At 41.2% G+C, this 19,542-nt stretch overlaps 1 protein-coding gene across 1 annotated transcript; it reads right to left on the bottom strand.

The window, feature by feature from the left end:
* Positions 1-350: 350 nt before the first annotated feature.
* Positions 351-19,111, bottom strand: LOC121952654 (G-protein coupled receptor 22-like). Its single transcript, XM_042499457.1, has 2 exons — positions 18,929-19,111; positions 351-2,230 (listed from the first exon to the last, which is right to left on the bottom strand). Exon 2 carries the CDS (start codon positions 2,117-2,119, stop codon positions 599-601), a length of 1,521 nt encoding a protein of 506 aa, XP_042355391.1. The 5' UTR covers positions 2,120-2,230; positions 18,929-19,111; the 3' UTR covers positions 351-598.
* Positions 19,112-19,542: the final 431 nt, after the last annotated feature.

Genomic DNA, 19,542 nt, shown 5'->3' with positions numbered 1-19,542 from the left:
TTGCTGACACATTTACATTTTGTCATCATCATATTATCACTGTGCGTTGCTTGTAAATGCCCAGCATGTCCCCCTTTTAGTTTTGAATATCATAATATCAGAGCAGAATTAAGGCTGAGTCAATATTAAATATATTTAAAGAGTGTTTTTGAGTGTTTGCTCAAAGTGTATTAACATTTTTAACAGCTGCCTTGGAGTCTTTGAGTGGGAGGCAGATCAGATCATCTGCTGACTAAACACATTCTTTGGAGCAGTTAGGTAAGCACCACTATGAGAACGCTCTATCTTAAAATATGTAAACTGACTTTAATATTTGACAGAGTGCAAATTATATACACTTGTGTGTTTGTTGTTGTGTGATTTTCTTCAGATGCTGCGTGCACCGCAGTGGTGACAGCATCCTGCTCTCGCTGCTGCCTGAGGTCTATGTTAGCTGTGTTTAGCATGGGCTTGCTGCTGGTGGTTACATTAAAACATCTCCCAGAGGTGGAAATGTGTTTTTCACATATCTTACACTGGCTTCACGCACCAGTGAGTTTCTTAATGAAACACACCTTTGACTGGCTTTTAATTATTGCCCGGCCTATGCGTGTCAGTCTCACAGGACCTCTGCCAGGCAGCGGTCAGTACCTTCGCTCGCTTCCAGCCGCACCTGTCGGCTGGTTTTTCTGTTCTCCACCCAGGAGTTGTGTATGACGGTGCCCCCGGGTGACGGGTCAACCTGGAGCAGCGATACCACCCTCTTTTTAACTTTTGCGCGGAGGGCACGACGCAGCTTCTGTCGGGTGAAGGCGTAGAGTAGAGGGTGGGAAACGGTGGTGCCGTAAGCCAGGGCTAAGAACCAGAGGCGTAAGCTGACCAGGGCGTCGCTGGGGCCAATGCCCAGGATTAGCACGTTGGTCACAGAGAGCGGAGCCCAACAGCCCAGGAAGGTGGTGATAATGATGAGGGACATCCTGAACACCCGCCTCTGTCGCTCTCGCCGATCCCTGTGTCGCCGCACTGCACGCCTCAGAGCAATAATAGCTGACACGGATGCCTGGACGCCCATAGTGGTGGGCATGGCGGTTGCAGCGCCTGTGTCGGGTGTGACGAGTGGCGCAGAGGAGGACAGGGCAGGGGGGGAGGTAGCAGTGGGGGTCGGGGAGGGGGAAGGGATGAGGGGAGGATGGCTGAGCTGTTTGGTACCGTCTGTGGTGCACTGCTCCCGTCCAACCTCCCCTCCGTCAGTCATTCTGAGCCCCGCCCTCTTTTTTTTCTGTCTCTTGTGGTGCCCCCTGAACCGCTGGCCCCTCTTAATATGGGAGCCGATGCGGATATTTAAAGCCCTCAGTATTCTGGAGTAGGTGAACAGCATCACTGCCACAGTGGTGAAGAAGATGGGCACCTGCAGGATAAGATGGTAGTGCATACCCAGGCCTGTGTGGAAGCCCTGCTCGCCAACGCACAGCAGTGTCTGGTTTCGCCAGGTTGGCACCACCATGGCGCTGAAAGCATGTAAGGACGAGGGCGTCACTTGCCCTCTCTCCTCTTCTCCTACTCCACTGGACCACTCCACCTCCAAGAACGGGATAAAAAACACAGCGACCGAGGTGATCCAAACGGCAGCCAGGAGCAGTGTTGCTCTGCGTGTGGTCAACAGTCTGTTGGCCGGCCGCACTGAGATGTCATATCGGTCCAAGCTGATTACCAGGATGTTGATGGCCGTAGCTATGCTGGCAAAGGTGACGCAGGCCTCGTGGAAGCAGCAGAGCAGGGCCAGGTTTGGTCCCGGAGGCAGCAGAACAACCACCAGAGTGAGGGGCAGACAGAGTACACACACCACCACATCCAGCACATGCAGGTTGACGGTCACCATATTGCTCACCGAGTCCACCAAATTTGATTGAGAGCAGTAGAGCACCAGCACCGTCAGGTTGCTGCTGAAACCCAACACCAGCTCGAGCATGAGGAAGGCGGTGAGCGACACCTGGAAGCTTAGCGAGTATGGTGCGTACCCTGATGCCGGGCTGCTGGCCGAGCCCCCTCCTCCCTGCTCCTGAAGGACTCCCTCCAGGCCGGCCACCGTCCCAGGCCACTCAGTGGTGGCTGGGTCCAAGGTGTAGCTGTCAGTCTCCATGGCGACCTCTCAGCCTTCATATATTGTATCTGTCAAAGCACTGATGAGTTCCCATGATGCACCAGGCCGAGCCTCCATGATGCAGGGATGAATAACAGTTCGGTGACAGCGCTGGGGAGACAAGAACACAAGATGAGAAATGAACTGTGGAGGAGAAAATCAAAACACATTATCTCTCTCGCAGCGTGAAATGATCCTGGACTCGCTTGATATCAGGTATTTAGCTGTAAGGAACAAAACATTTTTTTCTGTGACAGCATATGACACATAGCGATGCCTCATGACCCCTGTCATGTGACACTGCTGATGGTTGGAGGGTTCTGATGGGGTGAGTTAAGTTGTGGAAATGATTAATGAGGACTGGTTTAACCAATGGGATCCCCTGGGCGTGTCAGAGGTGTTTAAGCAATCAGCAGTGACCTGTGTATAAACCAAATTCTGGTGTATCTGTATTTATTGTATGAACTTTTTTTTCTTCACATTTGCTTTGGCAATGTAGACATCTGTTCCCCATGCCAATAAAGTCCCTTTAACTGGAACTGAATTCAACCGTGCTATTTTAAATTAAGTGTGCATGGGTAACACAACAAGGTGTTCAATGCACCATCATTTCTGTTTAAAATAATGTTGTGCTACAGTTGGTCAGGGCTGGATTCAGACTACCAGCAGGTGAAGCAATATGATACAAATGTCTAAACAACCAATTGAATTGATTCATTTAATGGGAAGTTAGCCTATCTTTTCAGAACATTTATTTAAGTTAGAAGTAGGCCATTAACTAATGAAAAAGGGGTAATCCCAAAAGCTCCAGTTGAGTTGGAGTTGGAGAGGCTGTTGATCAAGTCAAATTCTTGTAATAGTGAAACATGGGATAGAAAGAAAATATCTATCCATCCATCCATCCATCCATCCATCCATCCATCCACCCATCCATCGATTGATCATTATAAATATATATCAGCCCCAGCATCTGCAGATTGAACAGGTGCTGCATTATGCATCAATCCAGCCTTCAATCTGTCTCCTATCTGTCTCTGATTACCATTTTTGGCTCAGCCACAGCTCATGAACTGCACACAAGCTGTCAGAACTGCAGGCGGCCACAATGGGCCATCACTGCTGGAGCTCAGGGGAACGGCCGTTTAAATGGGGATAAGTACTCAAACCAATCAACTGCCCTCTCAGTGTACCATTGATAACAAAACATTCAGCAGCTTACACAAGATTGGCCATGATCTCTGCTCTGCCAGCTGTAGCAGACCACATGATTTATTTACCACACCTCTACTGCCAAAGGAATATTAAATGTTGGAAGCTTTCGGAGAAAACTGATGGCCACTTAAGTCAATGTATTTTAGTATCAGAGTCACATTTGAGGGTTAATTCATTAAAAAAGACAGTGTAAGGACATGGAGGAAAAGCTGCAGAATAAACCAAAGGTAAATACCAAACATAATGCAGATTTCAGGGAGATTCATGACTGAATACATGCCCAGCTAACTATCTATTCTAATTTCAGTTGAACCTACTGAAAAAAAGTCATTAAGTATTGTTGATGATAATGATGATGATCTTTCTGTTTTGAAATTTGGTTGTGGGAATCAATGTTGGTGCCTTTAACCCTTTGAAACATGAGCAATTTGGCTTGGTTTCTTTCAAAAACATGGGAAGAAGGCCACAAGCAACTTGAGAAATGGCACAACAATGAGCAAGAAATTATTAAAAAGTTAGAAGAAATTTAAGAATTATAAATGTAGTTCTCTGGACATTTTTCCTTGTTTTTGTAATGAAATCTAATGATCCCCTTCTAGCTATTTTTAGGATTATTCCTGTCACCTCTTACACCTTTTGCAATTTCCATGTCATCTCTTGTCAAGTTAGTCATTATGTTTTTCCCCTTGTTTCAAAGAAGATTAAAGCTATTTGCTCAGGTTTTAGAGGTTTAAATGCTTGTGGAAGGCGTCTGAATGCAGAAGAGGAAAACTGACGTCCAACTAGGTGTCAAAGGGAGCTCTTTTCTCATTATAAATGGCATTACAGGAGGAGGACAAAAGACATTCACTCCATCCAATTACACACGACACTTCAATATCTGGAGCAGTTAATGAAGACTAGTGTTGGCTGCTGTGATTCAATGCTGCAGCTCGCAGGTCATTGATGACTGTTGTTGTGGTTTTTGTTATGTCCTGAACCTGTTGATACTGCTATGCACACAGACAGTATCTCACTGTTTTATTGACAACCACAAGATTAAAGGCAGTGTGTAAAATAGAGTTGATTAGAGGGTGGCCACTGATTGCACCTGTGGGAAATCAACTGAATGATTAAAATCACAGCTTCCTTTCCCCTAAAATCATCAAGAGGTGAAAATCTCAGCATCAAGTGTTTCACAGATTTGTTGACAACCCTGCAAGTCAGGAGTGCAGGAAAACAAACAACACAACAAATCAACTCTCAACTATCAACTGCTGGCAACGAGACGTTCGGTTGAGTGATGGACTCATTTTCTCCCAGTTTCTGTTGCCACGGCAACCACACTACCAGAGTGTAGATTAATGAGGGCACAGGTGCTGTAGTATTGAAGCATGTGACACCGAGCTCTTTGGTGGGAGTTAAAACATCTCTCAACTACAAATCAGAGAGCTTATAACATGTTACAGTCCTACAGAAAACATAAAGGAGACAAAAACAAATGCACATGATGGTACATGTCTGCTTGTCTGTTGACTTTCATGTGTTCCCTGGGCATTGTTAAAAGCAGAGCAGGGGAGGAAGTGGAAGTCCCCTGAGACCAATGGCGCTCTTCTTTAAGCTATTTTAAGTACACAAATTACAGACATGGAAACAAGAGGCATGTTTCTACAGCACTTTCTAAAGCAATAGTTTGGAACTTTTGAAGTGGGGTTGTATGAGGTTCTTATCCATAGACAGTGTATTACATACAGCAGATATCTATTGGCACGTCCATAGTTTGGAGGAGCAGGCTGGAGTCCGACCAGAAAGCTAACGTACTGTTGTACAGGGGTGAGTAAGATGTATTTTAGCCACCTAAAAAAAAAAAAAAATCAATATCAGTTTAAGTGTGCACTATATTTAGAATGTATTCACCGCTTTACCTTGACATCAGACAGAAGTTTCCGACAGGGGAATTAATTTGTTAAATTGCTCTCTTCAGAGCCAGACTCCAATGAGAAAAACTGTGATTTAATACTGCTCAACACAGACGCTGCTGGTCTAGTGCTGCCTCGAACAGTTTGTTGGTGTTATTGTGTGACATTGACATTTGGCTTGGATTCACCAAAGTCACACAAGAACACAAACTGGCAAACTGATTGAAGCAGTGATAGACCAGCAGCTCCAGTCTTCAGCATGCTAAAATGTTTCTCAGTGGAGTCTGGTTGCTTTGATGAGAGCATGGATTGGAGCTGCTAACAGCCTCCTCATCGAAACGGAAAGGTCAAGCAGTGAAAATCCTCTCAAAATAGCGTACATTTTGTAGATTTTTTTTAGGGGGGACTTTTTTCAGGTTGCCAAAATATGTTTTGCTGTGGTTCTCGTCAACAGCATTACATTTCTTAGCTTCCATGTCGGCATTCCTGTTACTTCTCCAATCTGCAGTCGTGCCAACTGACATTTACCGTCAGCTGACACCTTCTGGTTGGTTGGTCGATATGCTTTTTTCCAGCCATATTCTCATTGATTTGACAGTTGCTGGTGTTGGTTTCACAAGGACCTTAAACATTTTTTCCCATCCTTGAAAACAGCAGTTGCTTTTCTTCAGCACTTTAATATGTATATGACGTTTGGTCCTGTGATTGAGTCCTGCCCCTCCTCCACTGTGATTGGATGGCTAGGTGAAAAGTGACAGTGAGGAGTGCAGCTTTTTACATTGAGCCATTGAACAATTTTCAACTCTCATTTTCAATTGAAAAACAAAGATATTCAGATTTATCACTATGGGCTGATTTTACAAAGTCTTCAAAGGACTCTGCAGTTCAAGGCTGGATTCTGAAAGAGACATGAAAGTACCAGAACCCACTTTGAAGCTGCATGACGGCTCACGTTAGCTTCTGGGCTTAACTTTGCAGAGATAATGTTCGTAATGTCATGTCCTTTATGACATTGCAAGCGCTAAAGTTAACTTCTATAGCCTCGAAGGTTTTTCTCATCAGTCTTGTTCAACACTTGGTGGTGAAACAGACTTTTCCACTCACTACAGGGGGAAAAGCTCCACTTCAGTGATAGAGTATTCAGTTTATTTTCAGATAATGTTACATTAGACATCACATATTTATATTACTCGCTTGACCGAAAAACTGCAGGAGGCATTTGACTTGCCCAATATCGGCCCTGTAAAAACGCTTTGCTGGAATCATGACCCAACCAGGTAGAGAGCACTAAGTGCACTGTGGCTTATTAAGTTATCACCTGGAAATAATTTGCAGATTTTTTTCCCCCAGTCAACCAACCTATTGGTTGAGAAGGGTAGATACATTTTCAGTCAACCAAGATTTTCTTTGGTTGAATACAGCCCTAATGTACTGTATGAAACACACTGACTGTGGATAAGTACCCCGTACAACTCCACTTTGAAAAATCCAAACTATCCCTTTTAGCTAGCTGTTGGCAGATACAGATTCATGGTGAAGTCTAAAACTGTAAGAGATATCTCATGGGGATGTAAGGAGAAATGAGGGATGGAAATTGAGGGATACTTGGGAAAGTGAAAAAACAGCCAGTGAAGAATTGACGGGAGTGCATGAGTTCAGCCCTGCAGCCACTTTGCTTGACTCGTGTTGGAGGTTTCCAGCTGGTCTGTTCGTGAGCAGACTGTCTGATTGCCACCAGAGGCTGCAGCTGAGAGAGAGACTGAAGATAAGTGGACAAGGGGGGTGGATTTGGAAATGTAAGGAGTGAATTCTTGTTTAAAAGAGGGCATGCATCACCTGAAAGTAGGACATCTGAAATGCCTTTTGAGAGAACTGAGACAAAGTACAAGAAATGTGAGGAAAGGAAGTAGAAACGAAGAGCGAGCCAGCAGCACTGGTAAACAAGATGTCCCAGGGTGCAGAGGTGGCAGCTCTTTTTTCCACTCTAAACTCTTACAACTGCTGCTGGTTTCCTGGTAGCCTCCAGTACCCAACAGACTGCTTCAGTCCCAAAAGACTTTGCTTATGATTGCCTGAGTGAAAAGCATGATAGCTGCACGGGTTAGATTATAGCACAGGAAAGGTGGACGGATACTGGCAATCTTGAAATTGCAGCGGAAAGCAATCTGGCCGTAGAATGGCACAGCAGATAATTGAGACTGGAGCTCTATATGATGCACAGGTTTTCTCTAATAAAGGAACTGATGTTTTGGCTGTGCTGGGTTGTTTTTGGGAAGCTTTTGTACTTTTTCGTGAGGTAAAGTTTTCTAAGGGAAACAATTCAGTTACATTGGTTTTCTGTACTGTTTAATCTCAGCGAATTAAAAGGTTAAGTTACAAAGTGCATTCATGTGAGGCAGAAGTGTGAAAAATCAATCAATATGACCCTGCTTTGACCCAGAGAGCCTCATGTATGACCCCAGAGAGCACTGCGCTGTTTCACACTGTTCCTTATCCACAAGCTGGTTGTTAAGAATTTCCTCCCTCTTTGAAAAACCTAATTCTGAATGATCCTGGGGATGGTTCAGGTTAAAGTGCTTTTCATTTCTGAGTCCAGATAACACCTTGTCAGAAAGCACCTCCACATCTCCTGATAACTAGCTGTGAGCCAGAGGCAGGCGAGTGTGAAATCAGGTGCATTTCTTAAGATGGCTTCCTAATTATGTCGCCTGCAAGTGGAAGATGCTCACCAGGGAGTGCTCACCAGGTGACTGTGTGTGTGTGTGTGTGTGTGTGTGTGTGTGCGTGTGTGTGTGTGTGACCATTTTCTCACTATGCAGAAGGCAACGATCTCACTCAGACCCTAACATACTAAGAGGAAAAGGTCACATCAAGGAGACTGCATTTCATCAGTGGTAGCCGTTTTTCAGTAACACCTTCTCCATTTACCCGTGTATAATATAATAAGGTCGAATGTCAGCGCAATGACACGTTTTAATAGAAAACTGAATGTAAGGTGAAGCTGTAGAGAACCAAGAGGTCGTGTGATTTTGTGATGTGAGTTTTCTGGACTTGTTAACACAGAGACCTGATTTTTCAGTTTGAATCCTTCTGAGATGTGAACACTTGCTGAGAGTTAGATGAGAGGGTTGGTACCACTCTCATGTCTGTATGGTAAATCTGATATTACCACCAGCAACTGTTTGGATTAGCTCAACATAAAAACAAAGAAACTCCTCCTATCAGCCTTTCTACAGCTCACCAATTAAGACATTATATCTTGTAATCTGTAATATATCTGTAATATCTGTAATTGTAATATCTTGTAGTTTAAGTCATACAAAAACTCAATTGTAAAAAGGCAAGCTGTGGCTTCATTGGGAGTGATATGCTGGAATATTTGTTCTTGGATAGAAACACTAACTAACGCTGGCAAAGAGATAGTTCCAGCATGTAAAAACATGCTTGTGTTTTGTTTCTGTAATTCTGTAGAAAGATTAATTGTAGAGTCTCAGTCCCAATACCGACAACATTGGGTTGTTGGTATTGGACGACATGGGACTGAGACTCAACAATCAACTACGTTTCTCCAGACTTACATACTGCACTTTTGAAATGAACAACTTCAAGTTTACATTATAATTTTGAACTAACTTTACAGTCCCAACAAAACTGGTTTACATTTATTTCTTCCATTTAAAAAAATAAAAATAAAATCTTGTGATCATCATAAATTTACAGAGATTCCCCAAAACTGGTCATGTGCTTTAACCCAAACTGTTGTTTCAAACTCATTGCCAATGTGGTCGACGTTCTAGTTTAAACTGCTTGGCAAAATTTGCACAAAATGTGGGCTTCATTCATTGGAATCTATACTGATTTATTTATGAATCTCCTTCAAATATTAATATGTTCTGGCTTCAGCTGCATTGTATGACTTGTCAGTTGCACGAGCCATGCCGACCATCATGCTGGTGCTGTAAATCAACAGGTGCTGTATAACGCAGTGCATCAACTGCTTTAAGAGTTAACAACATTCATGTTCAATAGTTGGAAGTGGATATGTTAAGTTCACCCTTAGACAAAACGTTTGTTCAATGAATGTGCTCTTTAGCATGTTCTTGCACAACACTGCATATAACTTGTTAACCAGTGAGCGTTACAGTTAGCTTTAAGAGTTGGATCTTGTCGCCTGCTGACAGAGTCAGGCCGTTTCCCGCTCTATCCAGTGTTTATGCTAAGCTAGGTTAGCCAGCTGCTGGTGGCTTTATATTTACCATACATCAGTGGTTTCATCTAACTTGGCAAGAAAGTAAATTTTATTTTTCATTATTAGGCTATTTTTAATTATTTCTGATCATTTCCCATAATGTTGTACTTTTTCTTAACCACCATGTATACTGAACTATTTCTAAAAAAAACCCACCCTAAATCCCTCAGTTTTAAAACTGTGCATGCTGTGCCTTGTGCTTTTAAACAATTTATTGTTTGATAAACTGATGTTATTCTTGGTCACGGCTACAGTCGCTGCCTGACATTTTCAGTGCAAAATGCAAAACTTTGCAAATCAGGATATGCAATATGTAAACAAAATCATGTCATTCTGCTCAGCATTTAACATCACATCTGCATCCTTTTCCCTAATCCTTTGATTTTGATTCAGTTGGGAGGAGTGTCTCTATCACTCCTCCCTGAGTATCTCTGACATCAGGTTTTGCAAACTAATTTAAATAGCAATAACTTCTTTCTTTGTCTATTGCTTCACACTAATGGTCAACAACACACAAGGAAAAATCCTTTTAAGAACAGTGATGCCCATTTCAAAAATTGTCTCTGCACCCAAACAATCAGACTTGAATGAAACAATTTAGGTCCCGGTGGATTTTAAAATGTAATGCTAGGAAAATCAATGCAAGTTGAGGGAAAGTGCAATAAATATTTAAATTAAAACACTCCATTACAAAGCAGCCCCTGAACACTGAGTCTGATTTGATGGTTCGTATATTGGATATTTTTCAGTGCATCACAGCAGGAGGGTTATTTCACAAGCATCGAGAGCTCCCACTTTCTATTCAGATCTAAGAGTGGCTCTTCAACCTTTTCCCCTTCAGTGTAGGAAGCCAGAAACTATGTGACAAGAGACTTATAACATGTATAATTGAACAGCAATAGTCACATCGCCATTCCTCAGGAGCAGCAGATTAAAAGACAGTGAAGATAATCTTGCTATTCCTGTGAGACAAGCTGATGTAACAGGTTGTCAAAATGACATATAGTGAGAAGACAGGAATGCAGAAGAAAAGTACACCAAAAGGGAATTCATTTTTTTATACTTAACGTTGAATTTTTTGTGGGAATACTGTGGAAAATTGTATTTATTTATCAACTAAACTAAAAAAGATCATGATTAAATCAAATCAGGCAACGTGTGTTTGATATGTTACTGTATTGCTCTCAGTGGCAGCAGAACCACACAACACTGAGTGCTAACACTGTAATAAAAAAAATCAAAAATAATGCATTCAACTCTGTGAGACTGTACTCAGGCACATCAGTACTTTAAGCTACATGTTAAAGTGGGCATGCAAACATAGTGATGACCAGCAAATATAGCGTTTAACTTGGTCGCCATCATTTGCTCCTACGCAGTACAGCTGAGTGTGATGGGAATGTCATACGTTTTGAAGGTATTTGGTCATAAGCACATTAAACATTTGAGCTAATGACAGCACTAGATTAAGTCAGGTGACTTTCAAAGGTATTACAATTTATTGGGACATGAGTGTCTGTACCACATTTAATGTCAATATATTCAGTAGTGGCTGAGAGATTTACATCAGCAATAAACTACTTCAACTAGTTACTGCCTACAACATTTCCTGATAAATTAGAGTAAAATCGTGTTTAAATTATTTTCAAAATGCACTTGTATTTGCCTTTCCCAGTAATTTCATGTACACATACTTACAGGGGATTCAGGATGTTACCAATAGTCACGAATGATGTCCATTCTTATTATAATATTAGAAAGGTGCAATGTAATAGTGTTTGAGCAGTGTGTTTGTTTTACCCCCTGAGCTGACAGCACCAGGAACTTTTCGCTCGTGCCATGGGAAAAATCCATCTGATGATACCATTTGGCTGACGTACTGGTGGTGATGCTCTGGTAGCTGGAGGGCACCTTTACACTGTTCATCTGCACACACTTCTTACATCCCAGCAACAAAGAGCTGGTTGAAAATTGGCAAACGATTTGAATAAGTACATTTTTTAAGTACTTATATTTAACTTAAGAGCTTCAGTTTTACTCCACTGCAATTCAGGGGCAAGTATTGTACTTTTCACTCCACTACATATTTTCCACAGCTTTAGTTATTTTGCACATTCAGATTACTAATAAAAACATTTAGTAAAGCACATAATTAGTATTTGATGAAGCTATTAAACAATTAGCTCAAAGTGGAAGAAGTTGAACTAAATTACAGTAACACCATCTTTACCTGCTGCAACATTTGTGACATTTACCCACTCAATCATTATTTACACACCTGTACTATAATATGAATGTACTATAATCTGAAATGGGCGATTCTGCATCATAAGTACTTTCAATTTTGACATTTAAAATAATTTTTATGCACATACCTTCGTACTTTTACATATGTAAGCATTTTAATGCAGGACTTTTACTTTTTGGTACAATTGGTACAAGTAAACGGTAACAGAGTTGCTTGTAATCTGAGTACTTCTTTCGCACCTGAGCCCATGTCATTAAGCTGCCAACCTCTTTATAAGCGAGCATATACACACATTTACTGTGTCTTCACACAACACATGGGTGGCACCACAGGTTCATAGCAGTTTGAAGTAAATCAGATTTCTTCATTAAGATGCAAAGTTATGCAGCAAGGTGCCTGAAAATCTAATCAGACCGTCAACTCAACCGAGGGAAGCTGTGGGGAAAGTATGAAATTTCTGTCATGTACCATTGACGAGAGAGTCAGAGGACACTGCAGTGGCAGGACGGATTAAAATGAATGATCAGGGTTGGCATTGAATGATTATATTTTATTGTAATTAATTTCTAATTGCATTATTTCTAATCCTATTACAGATAATGTCAGATGGCCTTTAAATTCACAACAACAGAAGAGTTATTAAAACATCTGTGTGGCAGCAAGAAGTCTGATCATTCCTTGTCCATTGAGGTCACTATAATCACTTGTCACAGCAATGTGTAATACTTTACATACTACATACATACTTTACTACACTTTAGGAAATAAGTAATGAATAAAATATAAATCTGTCCATCACAAAGCTTATCAGAGCTTTTAACAACGCATTATATTCTTTTCTGTCTGCTAAACTACACCCAACAACTGTATCATCACACAGAAGGAAGCGAGCGTCTACTGTTAGCTCACCTAGCACCACTAAAGTAGCTATATTACAGCTCAGGGGAGATGGACACAGATGATGTTTACGTCTCACGCTGTCACGAGTCTCTGGTCCCTGAGTAGATACACACCTCCTTCTGCATGGCGATTTGTTTGGTGGATGTAGTTGGTTAGAAAGAAATTAGTTCCTACATTAAACTGCTCACAACAAGGTCTGAGCAATCAGGTGATAATTTCTGGAAAGAGACATTGTTGTTGAGTTTTTCAAATGTTTTTTTTTTTCTAAATTTGAGCACCACAAGCCACAAGCTGAGTGCTATCTAGTTCTTTTACATTGGAGAGAAGGCAGACATCTCTACAGTTGATCTCCAACACATTCGACTACTCACACCAAAACAATCCAGATAAATAGCACTACAGGTAAAGGAACTGTCCCTTTCAACCAAGAGTCTGCTGTCAGTATGGGGGGAACTCAGAACATACACACTCCCTCTATGCAGAAAACACCCACCAGCATGTGTGTGCTCGCATCAGTGTAAAAAGACTTCCTACTGAGACATCAAGCTGTTATTTGAGCACGCTCTCCAGTCACCACGCCATGATGGAGACAAAATGTCATGTCAGAGCAAAACACTCGCAGGCCACTGCTCATCCTCAGCACAGTTGGCTGGGGAGAGCCGCACACACACACACACACACACACACAAAAAAAATCCAAACACACACACAGAGTAGTACAACAGAACACCTGCTGAGTCTAAGTGGTCTTGTAGCTGTAGATGGATACAGCGAGGACGAAAGTCTCATCTGGAGCAGCCCTAGAGTGTATTACAGAGCTGTAAATGTTAGGGATTATGTTCTCTGCCAGAAGATGAAATGTAAAACAAATAAAAACTGAATACAGAGTTCCCCACGGACTCTGCCTCCCAGCTGGTCGTTGGCCTTTAACACGTCAGCACTTTGAGGCATGACTGCGACCTTCAAATGACAGGACAGTGACATCATGTTTATCAGATTACTCTCATCATGTAAAGTGTAATGACCTCGTTTAATACCAAAACATTGTTCTGTACTGCCGACATGTCGACATGTTAATGCATACAGTATGCATGTGTGTGGAGACATCATGGGAAATGTGATTGCACAGGTCTAACTGTGAAGCCCTGCTGGGACTGTGACCACTGAAAAGTAAATTTAAGGTGGTCTTTTGGCAAAACAATCCTAACTCAAAGTCCATTTATTAGCTTTTTACGGACTTTTATTATCTCGGGGTCTTCATGTAAACAGATGCATCTCCTCGACAACTGAGCTATTGACTGATGAAGACCATGTGATGCGGTTTAAAGCTCCAGAAATGCTAAAAAAGTGGACCTTAAGTTGAGATTTCTGTGTCAAATTTGCTCTCATCTTTACCCGTCATATTTGGCCACTTGAGCAGAAGCTCCAGTGTTACTAAAGTGACGCCAGGGGCAGCCATTCAGGTTGTATCTCAACAAAGAAGGGGGTTGCTGGATAGGTCTATGCAAAGAAATGACTCTGTTGTTATTAGAAAAGGATTGCAGATGCAGCTAAAAACAAAAAACGCCCAGATTCAAGTGGCACAGATGTGGCTGGAAAGGCAGTAGTGTGTTGTTACAAAACACACAGCTTTGAGTCGCAAAAACACTACAACCAATGTTATTGTTTGTCATATTGGACAACTGGTCTCCTGGGTCGAAGTGCAGTGTTGGTGGACCAATCTATATCAGTATAATTATGGTGGTGACACTGCTCAAGCTACATATTTTGACGCCCTAGTCGTGAGACCAGGCTGGTCAAAGACTATATCCAAGGTCAAGAGGGTTGGACATTTGAACATAGTTGTAGTATCATACTAACCCTATGTAGTGTTGAATTGTTTTTCAGTGTAAAATACGAGTGTATTGACCACTACAGCCATCAGATGATTAAATCAACTACTCTCTGACTGAAAATTTTCAAACTTTTAAGCGTCAGGTTGTAATGTTGCAAGCTGTTCTGTTATTGCATTAAACTATCAAAGTGCTGAGATGTTATGAAAACTTTACCCCCTTCTGTATTTATTGCAGGCCTATTTCACTGTGATATGTGCAGTATTTTATTTTTCTATTGGCTTAATTAAATTAAAAGTAAAGCAGATAAGTAACAAGGACAAAAAGTAACATTAGTTGAAATCAGTGCTCATGTTAGGAAGCTAAGCTAACTAGCCTCCACATTTTGAGATGACTGAAAGCACAGTGGGTCCTCCCAATGTTGAATGTGGTAAAAGGACAAAAGTCTTAATTTGCTAACGGTTGATGACCAACCGTTCTCCAGTCAGTAGTGCACAAAGGAAGTTGACTACAGTGTCAACCCAGTCGCCAGAATAAATGTTGGTGTTGTACATTTCTGCAAACCACATATATGTTACATTTGCAAATTTCATATGTAGATGATAAGTCGAAGCTCAACATTTGATGTTTTAATTTGATGTTGTGACAATGCTGTGGTTAGTGGTTAGTAGAAGACATCATGTTTTGGATTAAATTATCCAGTTTTGTGACATTAAGCATGACTGGAAATATCACAGGGCTCAAACAGTGGTCTGTTGCTTGGCAGCTGAGTTTTACACCATCCCCTCCTCCTGATGAGAAACTCACCTCACATGTAATCAGAAATAGACCACTTTAAAAACACTGATATGATACATATGAAACATACAATTGTAACATATCCATGGTTTGCAGAAAGGCACAATGTCAACATTTTTTTTCTGGTGACTGGGCTAGAAGTTTCCACTAAGAGGTTTGAGGCTTAGATGCTGTTTCCACAAATATATCTGAAAAATGTAAACGATAGCTGCAGTATCATATATGTATATATATAATATGATTTCCTTGCATGAAAAGAGAGAATCCAAATTTCCGTTTGACATCTACTTGCTTTTGCCTTCGAAAATATTCTTAAAGGAATTTTGTTAAAGGAAAAAAATAAATGCCAGATCTAGACATTAGTAAAGTGCTGTGTGTCTTATGATCTACACAAACACATAAACACACACTGCATCTGGACACTCTTAATACAGCAGAGGGTCCCGGGCCTGCCTCACTTATTGGTTTATTGACCCTCTGTTCAGGGTTTTTATAGCCCTTAGTTGTGGCTGCTGTTAAAGCAGCATCTATGCTTTCTATGCAGAAATCTAATTATCATCTTGGTCCAAGTCATAAATATTTTTGGCTCATTTCATAATGGAGCTGAGGAGCAGCTGGAAATAGTGAGCAGGAAGGCATGACATATGGAGAAATACAAAGTGTGCTTTTAAGAAAAAATATGAAGGAGGGTAAAGTCAAGCAAAAACTCATCTTCTTCAGGAGACTAATCTTTAATGTATGTCATTCTTTAAATGACGGAGAGAGGAGAAATCTTAGAGATAAAACTTGAGCACAGTCAGTGCACCTATTGCCATTTCAGTCATTGACCAGAATACACTTGGTATTGGGAAACAAATCTATTATTCAGACAGACTCTCCAAACGACAGGCAATTCAGGTATGAGCAAAGCATCCAGGCTCTCACAGAGGACCTTTGTGTTGTCCTGTTGCCTGAATTATTTATCGCTAAGCTGAAATATGGACCTGAAATAGCCAGCCATTGAAAATCTAAGCGTGGGGAAAAAACAGGGAAAAGAAAACTGGGGGAAAAGAAGCAGAAAATAGACACGAGAAAAAAGGTGTTTTGCAAGATGCTAAACAGAAAGCCACTTTGTGAGAAATGATGAGCTTACTTGACGGCAGAAGGAGACAATTAGAAGACAATTTATCCATTTTGTGTGTGAGCTGGTGACAGCCAGACAGAGAGGGGATGATGATGATGTATTGGCACACACACAGACACACTTCCTGTCTTCGTGTGTCCAGCCTTCATGTTCCCAATCAAAGCTGTCCACAGCAGAACATGGGGACGGCGTGGTGGCAGAGACGCAGCTCAAAGCAGAATGCTTTCATCAAGACTTTTCCCTTTTTCTCTTCGCTTTCTTCCACCGCCACACTGTGGCACTCCCCCCACCCTCCTCCGTTAATCCTCATCTTGCCTGCTGTGTCGTACTGCATTTAGTTTCACTTTTACAGTCTTTAGTTGTGCCTCTGTACATGTCTCTTTATAATTGTTTTGTTCTTTGACATAAAATGCTGTTGCTTGTGACAAACAGCTGGGAGAGAAACTGCGTGATATAACACGTGGATTGTATGAGAGTGTAAATCTCAGTTATTTCATTCTGTGAGGGCAGACTGCAGTGCTGAAATCCTGAATGGGCTATTAAGACTGCAACTAATGACTATTTTCATTGTCAATCAATTTGTTGATTATTCTCTTGATTAATTTATTAGTTGGTTAGTCTATACAATGCCAGAACATAGTATAAAATGTCAGTCAGGCTTTCCCAAAGCCAGAGATGACGTCTTCAAATGTCTTGTTTTGTCTGCAACTTGAAGATGTTCAGTTTACTCTCACAGAGTAGTAAAGAAACAGAAAATATGCACATTTTAGAAGCTATGGGCCTAATCAGTGAATTTTGACTCTGTGTTAAAAAAAGACTTAAACTGATTAATCTCTTATCAGATTAGTTGCTGATTAATTCATTAGTCAGTAACCAATTGATTAATGTTGCAGATCTGAAGAATATTTTTCCATCCATCAAAACTCTAGAAGATACTGTTCACTTTACAAAACACAAAGCCATGCACCATACCAGAAACACCAACTTTCACTATCAATGTATTTGCCGATTATATTCTCAATTCATATTTTGGTCTATAAAATGGGTAATAGTTAAGTCACAATTTCTTAGGACTCACAGTGACAACTATATTGCACGTTCTTGCCAGCAAACAGCCCAAAAGAAATAGAGAAAACCAGTAAATAATCCCAGCTGAGAAACTGAAACCAGATATTTTTTGGTATTCTGCTTTGCAGATACATTGAAGAGTGCAGAGCTTAATGATTTTGAAAGAAAATGTAATTGGGATTATTTTTGACTGATATTGCAATTACGATATAATTGGCGACATTAGAGGGAATTACTGTTTCCACATTATTATTTGCATTTTCATTGAATAATACATTTTTGCATTAATCTATACCAAACATATGTTTTCTTCAGTCTGTTGAATATAATATGCAGGCAAGGACATTTCTGCAGCACTACAATAGTTAATTTTAAATGCAACTTTGACACTCGAAATTTCAATTAGCTGTTAATCAAATGGCTGATTAATCTTGATATCCACATTTTGGATGAAATAAGTATAAACACACATGCAGGAAACCTGTATACCTTAAAAAGTTTAATACTAGTGTAAAATGTGTACAATTGTTGTAACTTTCAGAGAAAAATAATGATTGTGTAACAGACAGTGGAAACCCTTCATGTTGCTTAAGCTCCTCATTCTCCCCTTAAATGAATGATTAAGGTTTAGCTATTTAATTAAAGCTGTATTAATTTTATTGTTCCCTAAAACTGCTAAAATAAAAGAGATATATAACTAGTATTCAGCCATTGATACTACTACTGACAGACTGTGAGAATAGATCACGAGATGTTTATGCATTTTACAGATATTTTAAGGCATGTTTGGCCCCTAGGCTGTTGGCGCACACAACAAAAACACAAATGCAACACATCTCAAACACAAAAACACCACCATCCACACAGACAACCACGCTTTGATGTACAGTATGCATGGTGAGATGTTTGCAGCGGGCTGCAGTGAGGACTCCCTGGGGAGCGTGGGAGAAATACACAGCCTCAGAGCCCGTAACTGTGTCAAGCACCTACTCCCACATACAGCCCGTGGTTTCTAATAAAACCCTGATTCCTCTGCTAAATCGATATTTTGTGGAGCATCAGGTGCCAAACAGCACACGGAGCGGTGCGCTGTGCACTGCACGGGAGGAGTGCAAGTAGGCATCAAATAAAAAAGTTGGATATATGCATCACCAACACAGTGTGTCCAGTTTATGAAGACTTAAATGTCTCCACGGAAGGTTAGAATTGGATTTAAAAACGCTGCGTAAAATTTCAAGCAAGGCAAAAGTTAAACAGGCATTTTAATGTGTGAAATGTACATGCTCCTATCATACGAAATAATATTATCTGGCATTTTAAGTAACTGATGGACTGGATAGGTGGGGGCCACCTGCGTGCCAATATGCTTGCCAAACGGCTGCGCAATTTTACACTACATGTCTTTATTAGACGAACAGCTGTACAGAAAACGGAGATGTTGTTAAAAGGACGGAGATTCATGAGCAAAACTGCACTCTTACCTCTGGAGTCGGAGCCGCTCAGCGATCCATGTCTGCAACCTGTGTGTTGATGGGAAGCGTCCCTCCTCTCCAGTGGAGCAGCCGAGCACATGCTCAGCAGCAGCGGCAGCAGCAGCAGCAGCAACAGCTCCACTAGGGGCCACTGACAAGAGCTGAGCTCAGTCGGACTGACGGACTGAAGGCTGTCCGCAGGAAGAGCTCAGCTTTGTGCTGGAGCCACAGAGGACTCTGCTGTCTGGATGACTTCTACTGACAGGAGGAGGAGGGAGGAGGGATCGACCAACGAGGTCATTCAGATTAAAGGTTTACTCCAAATTTGTCTTTGATACTGGTTTCTGTCTTTGAGGTAGAACTTAGAGCACCAGTCCGCAATTTTTCAATTCAATTCGGTTGTATTTATAAGGCCCATTATCACAAATCACAATTTGCCTCAGGGGGTTTTACAGCATACAACATCCCACTGTCCTTGGGCCCTCACAGCGACTAAAGAAAAACTCCTAAAAAATAAATTAAATTAAATAGAATTAAACGAAATGAAACCTTTAACGGAGAAAAAATGTAAATGGGAAAGAAATGGGATAAACCACTTGCCAAACCTGTTGAATAGACTGGCA

The sequence above is a fragment of the Plectropomus leopardus genome, chromosome 2, assembly GCF_008729295.1.
Source record: "Plectropomus leopardus isolate mb chromosome 2, YSFRI_Pleo_2.0, whole genome shotgun sequence".
Classification (NCBI taxonomy): Eukaryota; Metazoa; Chordata; class Actinopteri; order Perciformes; family Serranidae; genus Plectropomus; species Plectropomus leopardus.
Note: the sequence above shows the minus strand (reverse complement) of the source record. Positions and strands in the feature narration are given on the sequence as shown.

Excerpts from the sequence above, each read along its gene's own strand:
- LOC121952654 (XM_042499457.1), bottom strand. The coding sequence starts at position 2,119 with ATGGAGACTGACAGCTACACCTTGGACCCAGCCACCACTGAGTGGCCT.